Source organism: Triplophysa rosa, linkage group LG10, assembly GCF_024868665.1.
Source record: "Triplophysa rosa linkage group LG10, Trosa_1v2, whole genome shotgun sequence".
Lineage (NCBI taxonomy): Eukaryota > Metazoa > Chordata > Actinopteri > Cypriniformes > Nemacheilidae > Triplophysa > Triplophysa rosa.
The window spans coordinates 4,567,851-4,581,657 of record NC_079899.1 but is presented as its reverse complement, the minus strand read 5'-3'; the positions used below and the strand labels follow the sequence as shown (position 1 = coordinate 4,581,657).

The following is a 13,807-nucleotide window of genomic DNA, read 5'->3' as shown; positions in this document are numbered from 1 at the left end:
GAACATTTGTCTGTAATTATTATTTTATATCTGACAACAGAAACATTAAATATATAAATGAATATAAACAACAACGGCATTCAGTTGTATTAAAATACAGCAAGTTCCTAGAGTAAACTCAAGTACAGTGTGATGATGTCACGAACATGCCAATTACCCCGTAATGCCATCTTGCACCATAATGTCGGGTAATAATAGATTATGACAGATTTTTTACGAGCCTGTCCATCATAAAAAAGTCTACCGCAACCTCTGATGACCACATGTATTTCCCTTTGTGACCTTGTAGGGCTTCACCCCGTAATTGCTGCTTGCAGCTATATTTTACATTCTATCATTTATTATTGTCGCCTATAATATTTTTATTTATTTTTTATTTATAGTTATTAATAAAGTGAATAACCAGAGAATCAGTGGAAAATCATTACATTACCGGTGGGTCATTGCTAATGGAATAAGCAAGTTAATGGAATAAGCAACAAATACGGCTTAAGATGTTTTTCATACGAAATTTTAGCGTGTTAAAAAATAAATACAACCTCATGTTGTGTCAATCAGATTTACACTGCCTGTGAAATGAAATGAAAAATTCATTTTTTCGCATCCGTAGCAAGTATTTTTGAGAGGTGTTTTGAGAATTTATAGCAGAACAGCTTGGAAAACAGGATAGTATGTACTGATTTCAAAACTGTCCATACGAAAGAGACCTGCAATCCCGTTCCGGGGGGCGTCCGGGGTTCCACGTCTGTTTTTTCCGCAATCGTGTTCCGGGAGTTTCACGGTAGAAATAACTGAAATAAGTGAGCTTCATGGGAGAAATAACCTAACAGGAGCGTTGACAGGTATGCAAGAAAACGCAGGTAGAGAGTGAGGACACCTTAGCGGCATTGATTCAAGTCATTTTCAGGCATGAAGAACTATCACAGGAAAAAAAACATTTATCCCATTCTGATGCTCAGGATGAGTTTGAAGTGAACATTGACTGCAGGGAGACTTTAATTACTTTCTGTAGTCTCAAATAAAAAGAGCACAAAAACTAAGTGAAGAAATCATACCTGTTTGTTGTACAGGTCCACTTTCTGTTGGACCTCTGGCAAGAGTTCAATGTCATCTGCACCATAGATCTTTTGCGCAATAATTCTGATCTTATCTACAATGGGTAGCTGTAAGTTACAGGTACAAACAGATTATAATGACAATAATGTACACTTGTGACATGTGAAAAAAACAAACATACGAAAACGATGCTGAACAAACCCATTTTCGTGTTATTTGTTACCTCGGTATCATAAAGCAATCTGAAGGAGCTGGGTGACTCTGCAGCTTTTTCCACTGCTCTGGCAAGATCTACAGCCCCGGCACCTCCATTAGCCCAGTGAGAGCACCACACAGCATCAAATGCCCCTGCTTCTTTAGCCAATTTACAGACCAGATCTACTTCAGAATCTGTGTCGGTCCTGCAAACATACAGCCAATGATATTGTACAATATGTGAATATTATCCAGTCGTTCCATTCTTCATGGTCAGACGTAGGGTTGCACGGTAAACCGGTTCGGGAAATTTACCGGTACATGTTAGATTTCAATCGGTTCAATACAAGAATTTTGCTCGTTTCGGTACTTGAAACGCTGCTGTTCCAAAGTTCACCGCTAGGCGGCAGTATGCCGCAGAACTGACGCAGAACCGGCAACATAGAAGAACAAGATGAATCGCTCCACAAGCACTTTTGCGATCATTTAAACACACACTGTGAGTGATTTATTACAAATTCGGCTCTTTCTACTTTTGCTGAGAGATCTTTAGATTGTTTTACAGTGTAACGTATATTCTACATGCTGCGATGCGTCTGTACATCCCCATTCAACGGCATACATAGCATATATGACTTTATCTCTGTTCCAGACATCTCAGTTATTCTACTAATCATCATGAAGTTCTCTTTCGCGTCTTGTATATGTTCTTATACTGTCAAATACACACGCTGTTATGTCAAAAACACAAAAGGTTCACATAAGCACAGTCCGTTGTGTTTTAAATGTATGTCCGCATCAAAACAAGAATTTGCCTTAAAGTGACAGTAACCTAATACATCTGTGTCACATATTAAAGAGAAAATGAAACTTTTGTAGCTTTATTTAGAGTCATTGCATATTTATTTTATACGTTGAAGACTGTGCAGTGTTTTATTTTTATTGATCATTCAGTTTTCATCTTGAATGCTACTGTTAAATAGACCTACTTGAAACATTTAATTGTTCATATTATGATGATAAGTCTATAGAACCAAAGCATTTTTCAGTAATACAGTGTAAGTGTAAAAATAAAATGGTGTTATATAAAATATAAAAATAATATGCATTAAAGCAGTTACTGGAGTTTCCTTAATATCTTAAAAATAATTTACTTTGGAGCTGTTATTAATCACCTATGGTACCGATGTGGTACCGATATTACCGGTATTAGATTCTGGTACCGTACCGAAGCAAAAATGTTGGTATCGAGCCAACACTAGTCAGACGCAATAAACACATTTGAGACATTCTCTGATAGAGAATGCAATTCCTACGAACCTTGTCAACTCAAATCATAATGATCTCAAAACATGCTAAACATACATGAACCAAACTTTTACAAAGGTTTTTAAAACATGCTGAATATTATATGTCAGACAATGCAAACAAAGGTCAAAGTAGGTTTTACTACGGGCAACAGATCACAAACTGATATTGGAAAAGTTCTTATTCTGACACAAACTCTTGAAAAAGCAACCTATGTGGGAAATAGCCCTACAGCTGTCTCTGCACATTATCAGAAGCATAAACAGCAGATTTAAATATATTTACTCTACATATTGAACTAGTAAATGCAGTCTTACTTGAAAGCATTGACGGCCACAACTACTGGAATTCCAAAAAGCTGAGCATTCTGCACTTGCTTCTTCATGTTACCACATCCAGCTTCCAGCAGTGGCAGATTCTGAAAGAGTCAGTACCACTTTTATCATTACTCATGGTCGAGTCTATTATTCAACTGTTGCCACAGTCCAGGACATGTGCTAAAACGGTACTTTATACGGTAAATGGTACTTTAACTAAACATTTATTATTTGTAGAAATTATTTTTCAATCTAAACCCAAATAACAATACTGACCAGAATAATTTTGAAAGACCAGGCAAACATTCACAGAGCATTTAAAACAATCTTACCTCCTCAATATACTCTTTAGGCAGAGGCATGCCTGCAGTGACCTATGGAGAGATTTAATCAAAAAATATTTCTAAAATTGTCAATTTCCTGTATAAATTATGCATTCCAGAGATGTACAGAATTAGAAACGCTTGAAAAACGACTGCCAAAATGTAAATGAGAACAATGGGTTCAACCATTTACAGTACTGTGGGCGGTCACGGTCTGCACTATTCACAGACATTTAATCGCAATTTGTGAATTTTCTTCTGTTTGACAAATGCATAAATCTGAGAAAATTCAAATGTTCATTTGGGGTTCATTTTTTTCTTGAGTTGTATTTGATACTTGATACAATTGACAGAAGAATTAAACATACCTTTGGTCCACCTCCATGCATCTTCAGCGCTCGAACCGTGGCCACCAGAACCACAACATGAGGTCTGAGGCCAGAATAACGACACTTGATGTTGAAAAACTTCTCCATCCCGATATCTGCTCCAAAACCGGCTTCAGTGACTGCAAATGAGTAACAACACACTACAGTAAAATGGCACTGCCTCCTAAAATCCTTAAGGAAGTTTCTTTTGACTTTCACCTCTAAAGCACGAACACAAAGAGTTCAGATGCAAAGCCCTCTAAATCTAAAACAACTTTTCGTTGATATGAGCATGTTCCATTTTTCATCCTACGTTACTTTCAGCAAAACCACATATTTCAGAGCTGGCAGAGTGGGGTATTTGAAGGAAAAATTTTGTGAACAAACTTAACTTTCCCTGCAGATTATTTCTGACAACAAACAAAAGAAATAAGTCAATTACATTAGCTAGAAGGTTTAAAGTACGTCTAGCCAGTATTATTTCAGGTTATCAGTAGAAGAACCGTTACTTAGCTAAATTTAAATGATCTACACAACCCATCCAACAACCTGTTTATATAATACAATTCAACAAATTGTTTATTTAATAAAATTATTATACAACATATTAATAGAAATGAGCATTAATAGAAATTAAATGAAATAGGTATATTATTAGCCACTAGCATATAGCAACATGAATGTAGTTTGTCTGTACATATGCACATAGATTTTTGTAAATATGAAAATTTGCATGATAAAAACTAAATCTGTCATTCGCTGCAAGTGAACACAACAACATTTATGATATTATTTGTGTCTTCCAAACGTAAGGGTGCTTGTTTCATGGTACATTTTGTTTCCGTTTTGGTACGAGTACTATGATCATTCTTAATTGTGTTTGTCCATCCTTTAAATTGATCTGTTACATAAAACGAATAGCACTTTCATATCCAAGCTGATTTTAATCTTATACTTGAAAAACATAAACCCACTTAAATTCAAGTATAATTACAATTACAATACAAAAATATTTTAACAATAAAACAATGTTGCCTGTGATCTGTGTAACTTACCCACAAATCCCTGAGGCCCAACTAGTTTCAGAGCAATTTTATCAGCCAGGATTGATGAGTTTCCATGTGCAATGTTTGCAAAAGGTCCAGCGTGAACAAACACGGGGTTTCCCTGATAAAATATTCATTTAAGGGCTTAAAACATATCCGATTGCTTGCTGAAATGTATTGATCTAAGCAGATGATTGATCCAATTGCAGAGACATGTTAGTCAAGCTGAATTTTGTTAATCAGAACAACAGACAACTGATCTATAAAACCTTAAGAAAATGATGAATCTATGAATAAACACCCAAAACAGGATGACGCCTCTCACCTCAAGTGTCTGCATGAGGTTGGGTTTGATAGCATCTCGCATGAGTACAGTCAAAGCTCCACACACTCCCTAAAACAAACATGATTAAAAACACAGAAACCATCTGAAGATTGTTTTATACAAGGTGAAAAAGAGAGCTGCACACCAAATCCTCTGTGGTAACAGGCTGACCGCTGCGGCTGGTGGCCACCACCATTTTCGCAAGTCTCTGTCTCATATCCTCCAGACTAGTGGTAAGAGCTAAAACTGCCATAATCTCACTGGCCACGGTGATGTCAAACTGAGCCTGCAGAAGATAACGGTGTTACTCAACCTTAGCAAGCAACAAACTGAAATGAAATTCCATTCTGCCAGTATAGTTCTGTGGAACCGCTTTCCCACAAGATCGTGATCAAAATAGTCTTCCGTTACATGCATGTACCTCCTACCTAAACCTCCCACTTCAAGTTTGTGGATTTGAAAATAATGAATCGTAATCAAAAATACCATGTTATAGTACTAGAATCTGAGATTACAGGAGGTTTGATATGTTACCTTGTGCCCCTAATGGTTTAGGCTGCGAAAGCAAAGCAGCATTTTAAAAAATCTGTAAAATATGTCAGGTCTATATTAAAATGTTGTATTTGTTTATTATTTTCAAGTGTACTTAACTACTATTTCATAACATGCAATTGTAAAAATGTTTCAATTCAATTTACATTTAATGTGCATTTAAAGCCTTTTTTTAGTGATTGTTTATGAATTTCTGCAATGCATGCTTATTGGTTATTTCAGATGTACAAACCCGATTCCAAAAAAGTTGGGACACTGTACAAATTGTGAATAAAAAAGGAATGCAATAATTTACGAATCTCATAAACTTATATTTTATTCACAATAGAATATAGATAACATATCAAATGTTGAAAGTGAGACATTTTGAAATGTCATGCCAAATATTGGCTCATTTTGGATTTCATGAGAGCTACACATTCCAAAAAAGTTGGGACAGGTAGCAATAAGAGGCCGGAAAAGTTAAATGTACATATAAGGAACAGCTGGAGGACCAATTTGCAACTTATTAGGTCAATTGGCAACATGATCGGGTATAAAAAGAGCCTCTCAGAGTGGCAGTGTCTCTCAGAAGTCAAGATGGGCAGAGGATCACCAATTCCCCCAATGCTGCGGCGAAAAATAGTGGAGCAATATCAGAAAGGAGTTTCTCAGAGAAAAATTGCAAAGAGTTTGAAGTTATCATCATCTACAGTGCATAATATCATCCAAAGATTCAGAGAATCTGGAACAATCTCTGTGCGTAAGGGTCAAGGCCGGAAAACCATACTGGATGCCCGTGATCTTCGGGCCCTTAGACGGCACTGCATCACATACAGGAATGCTACTGTAATGGAAATCACAACATGGGCTCAGGAATACTTCCAGAAAACATTGTCGGTGAACACAATCCACCGTGCCATTCGCCGTTGCCGGCTAAAACTCTATAGGTCAAAAAAGAAGCCATATCTAAACATGATCCAGAAGCGCAGGCGTTTTCTCTGGGCCAAGGCTCATTTAAAATGGACTGTGGCAAAGTGGAAAACTGTTCTGTGGTCAGACGAATCAAAATTTGAAGTTCTTTTTGGAAAACTGGGACGCCATGTCATCCGGACTAAAGAGGACAAGGACAACCCAAGTTGTTATCAGCGCTCAGTTCAGAAGCCTGCATCTCTGATGGTATGGGGTTGCATGAGTGCGTGTGGCATGGGCAGCTTACACATCTGGAAAGGCACCATCAATGCTGAAAGGTATATCCAAGTTCTAGAACAACATATGCTCCCATCCAGACGTCGTCTCTTTCAGGGAAGACCATGCATTTTCCAACATGACAATGCCAGACCACATACTGCATCAATTACAACATCATGGCTGCGTAGAAGAAGGATCCGGGTACTGAAATGGCCAGCCTGCAGTCCAGATCTTTCACCCATAGAAAACATTTGGCGCATCATAAAGAGGAAGATGCGACAAAGAAGACCTAAGACAGTCGAGCAACTAGAAGCCTGTATTAGACAAGAATGGGACAACATTCCTATTCCTAAACTTGAGCAACTTGTCTCCTCAGTCCCCAGACGTTTGCAGACTGTTATAAAAAGAAGAGGGGATGCCACACAGTAGTAAACATGGCCTTGTCCCAACTTTTTTGAGATGTGTTGATGCCATGAAATTTAAAATCAACTTATTTTTCCCTTAAAATGATACATTCTCTCAGTTTAAACATTTGATATGTCATCTATGTTGTATTCTGAATAAAATATTGAAATTTGAAACTTCCACATCATTGCATTCTGTTTTTATTCACAATTTGTACAGTGTACCAACTTTTTTGGAATCGGGTTTGTAGTTTAGGAGGCATTTGTTGGATTTTTTGTTCATTCCCACTGACAAAGCTTCCCCAAGCAAACATATATTTTTTTATTATAATAATAGCATTATTAGTATTTTATTATTAAATTAACATGGACATTGACAAAGCACCCTTACAAATAAAATAAACTTGTACAGTATAATGTGTTATTTGTACTGTAGAATATGATCTCAACCCCTTTCCTAACCCACGATGCTGCAACTAAGCACACACGCGCAGCCACAATACCACAGCATGCACGTCCTGTTCAGCCGCTAAATTTTTTTTACGTTTATGAGAGGAGTAACGTAGAAAACGAAACTCATTAGTTAAACTTAGTTTATTGTATCAAGCTCATATAATCACCTTTAATACTGGGCTGTAACTTTAGTAAAAACAAAATGAAGAAGAAGCTCAGATAATACGTTACTGTTTTGCTAACTGAGATTAGGCTAGTCACTAAGGCATATTGGATTTACATTTTGCTTTTTCTTTCACTCACATGTTGATCGATCGCTATACAATTTTGTTATAAAGTAAGGTTTACATCTGAAACTATGCAATTTAATTATTACGATGATGTGATTATTGACACACAGGTAACCATAGCGACGCTCTGTCGTCTCGTAGCTGTGAATAGGAACATAACCCATTTTATCTGCTCTTTTTCTGCTAAAGACCGGTTTTGTCAGCTGACAGACGCGTTGTGTTTTGCTTGCTCGGAAGGCTGCTTTTATGTACTTTTCTGCTTATTGTTCTCTCTTAAATCATAACATTTGGCACTTTAGGTGTTAAAATGATCAGTCGCGGATATCTGAGATTTTTTGGTCATAGAAAATATAAACTATTATAAGGATTATTTTCGGCTTGTCTTTGTTTGCTGTTTTTTCTATGACGATCTGGCAACACTAGCCGGGTTTCCATCCAAACATGACTCAAATCTTTTCAAAGTTCGCAATAAAAGGAGGAAAGAATAATGCAAAATTGGTGCGTTTCCATCAGGTTCCTCGAGCAGATCATGGTGGTATTGGTAACCTAGTAACCAACAGTAAATAAAATAGACACCATCAACGGTAACAGTCGCTTAGTTTTGTGGGTTTAATGTTTGCTGCGTCAGAATTTATTCGGCAAACGCATCTTTCATTATTCACATTAACCGTTTTTCGCAAAAAGAAAAACAACCTCAATCGAGCGTAAAAACTTTTGTGAAATTTAGCCTGAACCTGATCTGTGTCAACTTTGCTCAAATAGCATGCTTGGTCAACTATAGAGACAAATTGGCAGGGGTGTACGTTAACTTCTTTTGCATGTAGTATACTTGTTGCACAAGTATAAAACGTCTGTTACATTAGAAAAAAATATACACAAAAAATATTTATGCGTAGTTTATCACATAAATAGGCAGGTAACTGAGAAAAGACATTAATGTTACAGTTGGGTAAATAATGACCATATAATTTAGTTTTTCTCAAGTTCCTTTTTTCCGTTTAAATTTTTCTGAGTTCTGTGTTTTCCATTCTTTTACTATACAATAATTATATATTTGTCCACATACTGTACTATACTATTATACTATTTACTATGGTAAACTGCAGTAGAATTCCTCCTTTTGCAGATACAACAGTGTCTTTGAACCTTATTATAGTAAATATTAGTTTAGTAAATATAAGTATACACACACAACCAACAACGTTTTTTTCTAAATAGCATGTAAGTGGCAGTGCGTTCTTTCACACATTTTGGTGTAAAGTATATGTTTTAGTACAAAAAATAGATTCTCAGAGGTAAAAACATTCTAAAGTCTAAAATTACAACATAAAATCTGTATAAAATAAATAAATGCAATTGAGTTTGAATAAATTCAATTTAATAGTCTATCTAAATGTTTTGTGTGCGTTTTAAATATCAAAAAGTCAATTCTTGATGATAGACCAGTGGTCAGGAAACAATGGCTCTGGAGCAACACATGGCTCACCAGGTGTCTTACCCTTGAGTTTAATTGAATGAAGTTTATATTCATGGAGGACTGATGTAAACCTGAAAACCTGTATGCCCTGTGCTTTCTTTTCCTCTCTTTCACACACACACCCACACACCCACACCCACACCCACACCCACACACCCACACACCCACACCCACCACACGCACACACACCCACACACACACGCACACACGCACACACACACGCACACACGCACGGACACACGCGGACACACGCACACACACACACACACGACACGCACACACGCACAGACACACACACGCGCGACACACACACACGCACACACACACACGCACACACACACGCACACACACACACGCACACACACACACACGCACACACACGCGCGCACACACACACACACCACACACGCGCAGCACGCACGCACGCACGCACCACCACCACCACCACCACCACCACCACCACCACACACACACACGCACGCTTTGGTTGACTATCCCCGTGGGACAGTCCATAGGCGTAATGTTTTTATACTGTACAAACTGTATATTCTATCCCCTATCCCTAACCCTATCCCTAAACCTAAAGATCATAGAACACTTTTTGCATTTTTAGATTTGTAAAAAATATTGTTCTGTACAATTTATTAGCTTTTTTGCCCATGGGACCTCAATTTTGGTCCCCAGGTGACACGAGTCCCCATGTGTTGGTGTGTATTCAGGTTTAGGTCCCCACCGGGATATACAAACATGAACACACACACACACGCACACCACACACAAACATCACATCTTCTGACATCAGCATTACATGCACACAAACACAATATCATAATCTTTAATCCAGAATTAATGACACACAACCACAAAGTCACATCGTCCTGACATGGACATTACAGAACACACAACGCACATGCAGAAACCGGAAAACAGGTCTCATCGCTTCGGTTCAGGTCTTTTGTACGCCTTCGTTACATATGGAGCGGTTTTACTCAAATGCCTTTAAGAAAAGATACCAAATATGAGCTAACTGATGTACATATATACATGCAGATTAAAAGTTTTCTATTATTTTCACTGACATTTAATTTAAAAATAGAATAAAACACTAAAAATGAAAAGTTTCTTACCTGTAAAATAAATAAAAATGGCTGTTATTTTCATAAGGCTGTTAACACTTTCTCAAACAAGCAGATGAAAACGAGACTTGTTTTGCAGTTTGGTCATGTGGCGTTCGATATATACCCTATAGCAACAAAGAATCAACCAAAACTTGCTCTTTTGTGAGCAGTTTCCCTGTTATAGATGATAACATATTTGAGCAATTCTTATTTTTCCTGTCCTGAATCTTATTCATTAGTATAATGAAGCATCTCTGTGCATAAGTGTCTGACACTGCTTACAGTTCTGGTGTAACCCTTCTCAGTTGGAGACTGGCCAATGGTGATTCGTCTCAGGAAACGATCATTTGTGTCCACCACTGTTAAAAATACAAATCTTACAATAAAAAAAAAACTTAAGTGTACACTTCACCATAATTTTTAGCACCGTCACCCAAGCCGATACAAAAGTGTTCCAAGTTTAAATAAGAAAAATTTGAAATGTGATTGAATACAGTTTTACCACACCTCGCTGCCAGGTGACGGATTCAGGGTCAATGTCTAGCCTGACGAAGCGCGTGATCTCCTTCTCTGTTAATGTACTGGGGTCATTTTTCTCTATGCCTAGATTCTGTGTGTAAAAAGTATAAGGAACATCAAAAGATCAAAGACAGATAACATGCTACTGGGTCGTTCCACGTCAAATCAAACACATTTTGTTTTTTGGTTTTATTTATAACTATGATGACAGACATAAATAATAGTTATGAAAGGCTAAATAAATGCCAAGTAATCCACTATTTTTAACACCATTAGTGTTCAGGCCATTTATTAACAAAATCCCTTTTCCAAATGTTTCTGAAACAGATACAAATATCTACTACTGAAAGCAAATTGATTTGAAGGGAGGAAAGAATGGGATTATTTTTGTATAAACTTTTAATAAACTAACTAAATGAAACCGTGAGAAAGAAAGAAAAACACTCAGAAAATAATAAACCCAATGCAAAGTTGTTCTTTCTTTTTTGCAAATCAAGGTTTATGAATTTTATGCTAGAATATACAGTATATTTAAAGTGATGTCAGAAAAAGCAGAGAAACAATGCTTTTGGAGCATTGAGTTGCCTAGTGAGGTTTGAGGTATAATAGCATAATAAAGGGTTATGTTTTCAGATAATCTTTATAGATGTCTACTGAGTAAACTTTAAATGACATTTTATGTTTATATTTAATAAAGTCTAAAAGGTATTTGAATGCACTGATGTTCACCGTGAGTTCAACAAATGATCAAATATATCGTCGCCATGGAATTATGAGGTTTTGTCAGACATTTTTCTCAAAATTTTGTTATTCACATTACAATCGCCCTCCTCCTCAGCTGGACATGAAAGTCACCCTCAGGTTAATGTAACTAAGTTTTATTTCTGTACAGTATGCAGCAATGGTTTTATTTACACCGAACATTTCTCACTGTTATGATCATATTAAAAATGAATCTTTTTAAAACTTGTCTTTTATGAATTGGATCATATTGTTCCTGGTTAAGAAAATAATATTTATGATAATCCATACAAAATAATACCTGACAAAATATTAATAAAACACATCATGAACGAGTGCTAGGTAAAGACAGAACTGCTACTATACGGTAGTACAGAGCAAATCTAAACTAGCAGCGGATTAATACAAATTTGTGTTTTTCTTCTTTCTTTTTGTCCAGTTTTGTTTTTCCTTAAAAGTTTGCATTTGTTTTCATAGGCACAAAAATAATCCCATAGGAAAGAAGATGCATTCCTAATTTAAACATTTCACACTTTCAGATTTTTGAACTGTCAACATTGTCACATTTTATTGTAAATATTCATCCATTGTATTTGATATTTTGGCTTTCACTATCATTTACGAATTTCTTCTCAAGAGAAGGAATTCATTTCTGCTTGAGATGACGTGGATGTTAAATTAAAATATTCAAGATTATGACTGAGGTAAAACAATGTTAGGAAGGAGAAAAATAATGATATATTCTTACTTTAAGTCTGTTGATCTGGACTGGAGAAAACGTTCTCTGACCATCAGTCAATGGTACCAAGCGATTAAAGAGAGCCTACAGCAGAAAGAGAGATCACTTAGTCATATTCACCGGTGCTGGGGGAATACACCATGACATGAGTTTGACATCGATTATAACACGAGTTTGACATTGATTATAACATGGTAGGTGATGTGCTATGTCTGGAGAGTATGCATCCTACACCTTGCACCTACACTATTAAAAAACAATTCAACTTAAAAAAGTTTAAAAGCTGCCTTCGTCAAATAAACTAAAGCATTTTCAAATACTTGGTTGTGCACATTGAAGCACTCAAGTGAAAGACTCAGTAGCTGGACGTAAAAAAAAATGCATGTGGCAGACATTTTTGTTCCAAGTCACATAACCATACGTGCATTTCATGGAAATTAAACCACAACCTTGAGGTTGCTATCCCATACTCTACCAGCTGAGCTACAGGATAAAATAATACAAAGGTTGAAGTATAAACACACAACACATGTTGAAGTAACTCTTTTCCTAAACAACTAGATAAAACGATCAACACCAACAACAAGCAATTAAACTGAGTAACTGCAGATATGACTGAAAAGTATTACCTTATCAGACTGAGTGGCTTCATGGAAGATACGAGCATCAATTGCAGCAGCAACCAAGTTATTGGCTGCTGTTATGGCATGAATGTCACCAGTCAAATGAAGATTGAACTTAAAAAAAAAAAAAACACAAACCACACAGTTTCATAAACTGATATGAACTAATCAATCTATTAAAAATAACCAAGCAAATACCTCTTCCATAGGAATAACTTGAGAGTAGCCCCCTCCAGCAGCACCACCTACAGATACAGTAGGATATTTTATGTAGTACATGTAATGTTCTGTCGGAATATATTGAGAAATGAACAAAATACGCAGTAGCAAAACAAAGCAACAAATGGCAAGTCAAATTACAATAAGGAAACCACAATAACAAATGTAAAAACGCAACTAAAAGCAATTAGATTGAAAATGTTCATGCAAATACACAGAACTTGTTTGGGTCATTTTCAAAAAATGGTCACAAATCAGTCCCTACACTTTACAGGCATGTAAAAAGCTTCCAAATGAAAAAAATCCACCCGATTTAGCCATTAATATACTCAGCGCCTTTTTATAATCATGATTGTTTTTATAGTTTTGTATATTTTTTTCTAAATTAATTAGAATTTCATTTGTACTTGAAAAGACACATGTCCCCCCTCCCTATGTTTAACTCTCTTGTATGGTGTATAAAAAAAATTGTTCATTAATTTTTTTAATGAAGTTAACCAATGACATAAGTATAGGGTCTAAAAAATGCGAACCAAAATAATTATTTATTAATACAAAAAATGT

At 36.3% G+C, this 13,807-nt stretch overlaps 1 protein-coding gene across 5 annotated transcripts in view; it reads right to left on the bottom strand.

Annotated features, from left to right (window-relative positions):
- The window catches only part of mthfd1b (methylenetetrahydrofolate dehydrogenase (NADP+ dependent) 1b), a 58,176-nt gene that overhangs the window by 13,188 nt on the left and 31,181 nt on the right, over positions 1-13,807 (bottom strand). For all 5 annotated transcript variants that reach the window (XR_008963667.1, XR_008963668.1, XM_057343910.1 and 2 more), the window contains 13 exons: positions 13,223-13,269; positions 13,031-13,138; positions 12,411-12,485; positions 10,910-11,012; positions 10,685-10,761; positions 5,084-5,224; positions 4,939-5,007; positions 4,623-4,734; positions 3,568-3,707; positions 3,209-3,250; positions 2,877-2,977; positions 1,280-1,457; positions 1,056-1,163 (listed from right to left, as the gene is read on the bottom strand). Coding sequence is in view for 3 of the 5 variants with exons in the window: in XM_057343910.1 (XP_057199893.1) it covers positions 1,056-1,163; positions 1,280-1,457; positions 2,877-2,977; positions 3,209-3,250; positions 3,568-3,707; positions 4,623-4,734; positions 4,939-5,007; positions 5,084-5,224; positions 10,685-10,761; positions 10,910-11,012; positions 12,411-12,485; positions 13,031-13,138; positions 13,223-13,269 (1,301 nt within the window). In the remaining 2 variants the exon portion in view is untranslated. The remainder of the gene's footprint in view (positions 1-1,055; positions 1,164-1,279; positions 1,458-2,876; positions 2,978-3,208; positions 3,251-3,567; positions 3,708-4,622; positions 4,735-4,938; positions 5,008-5,083; positions 5,225-10,684; positions 10,762-10,909; positions 11,013-12,410; positions 12,486-13,030; positions 13,139-13,222; positions 13,270-13,807) is intronic.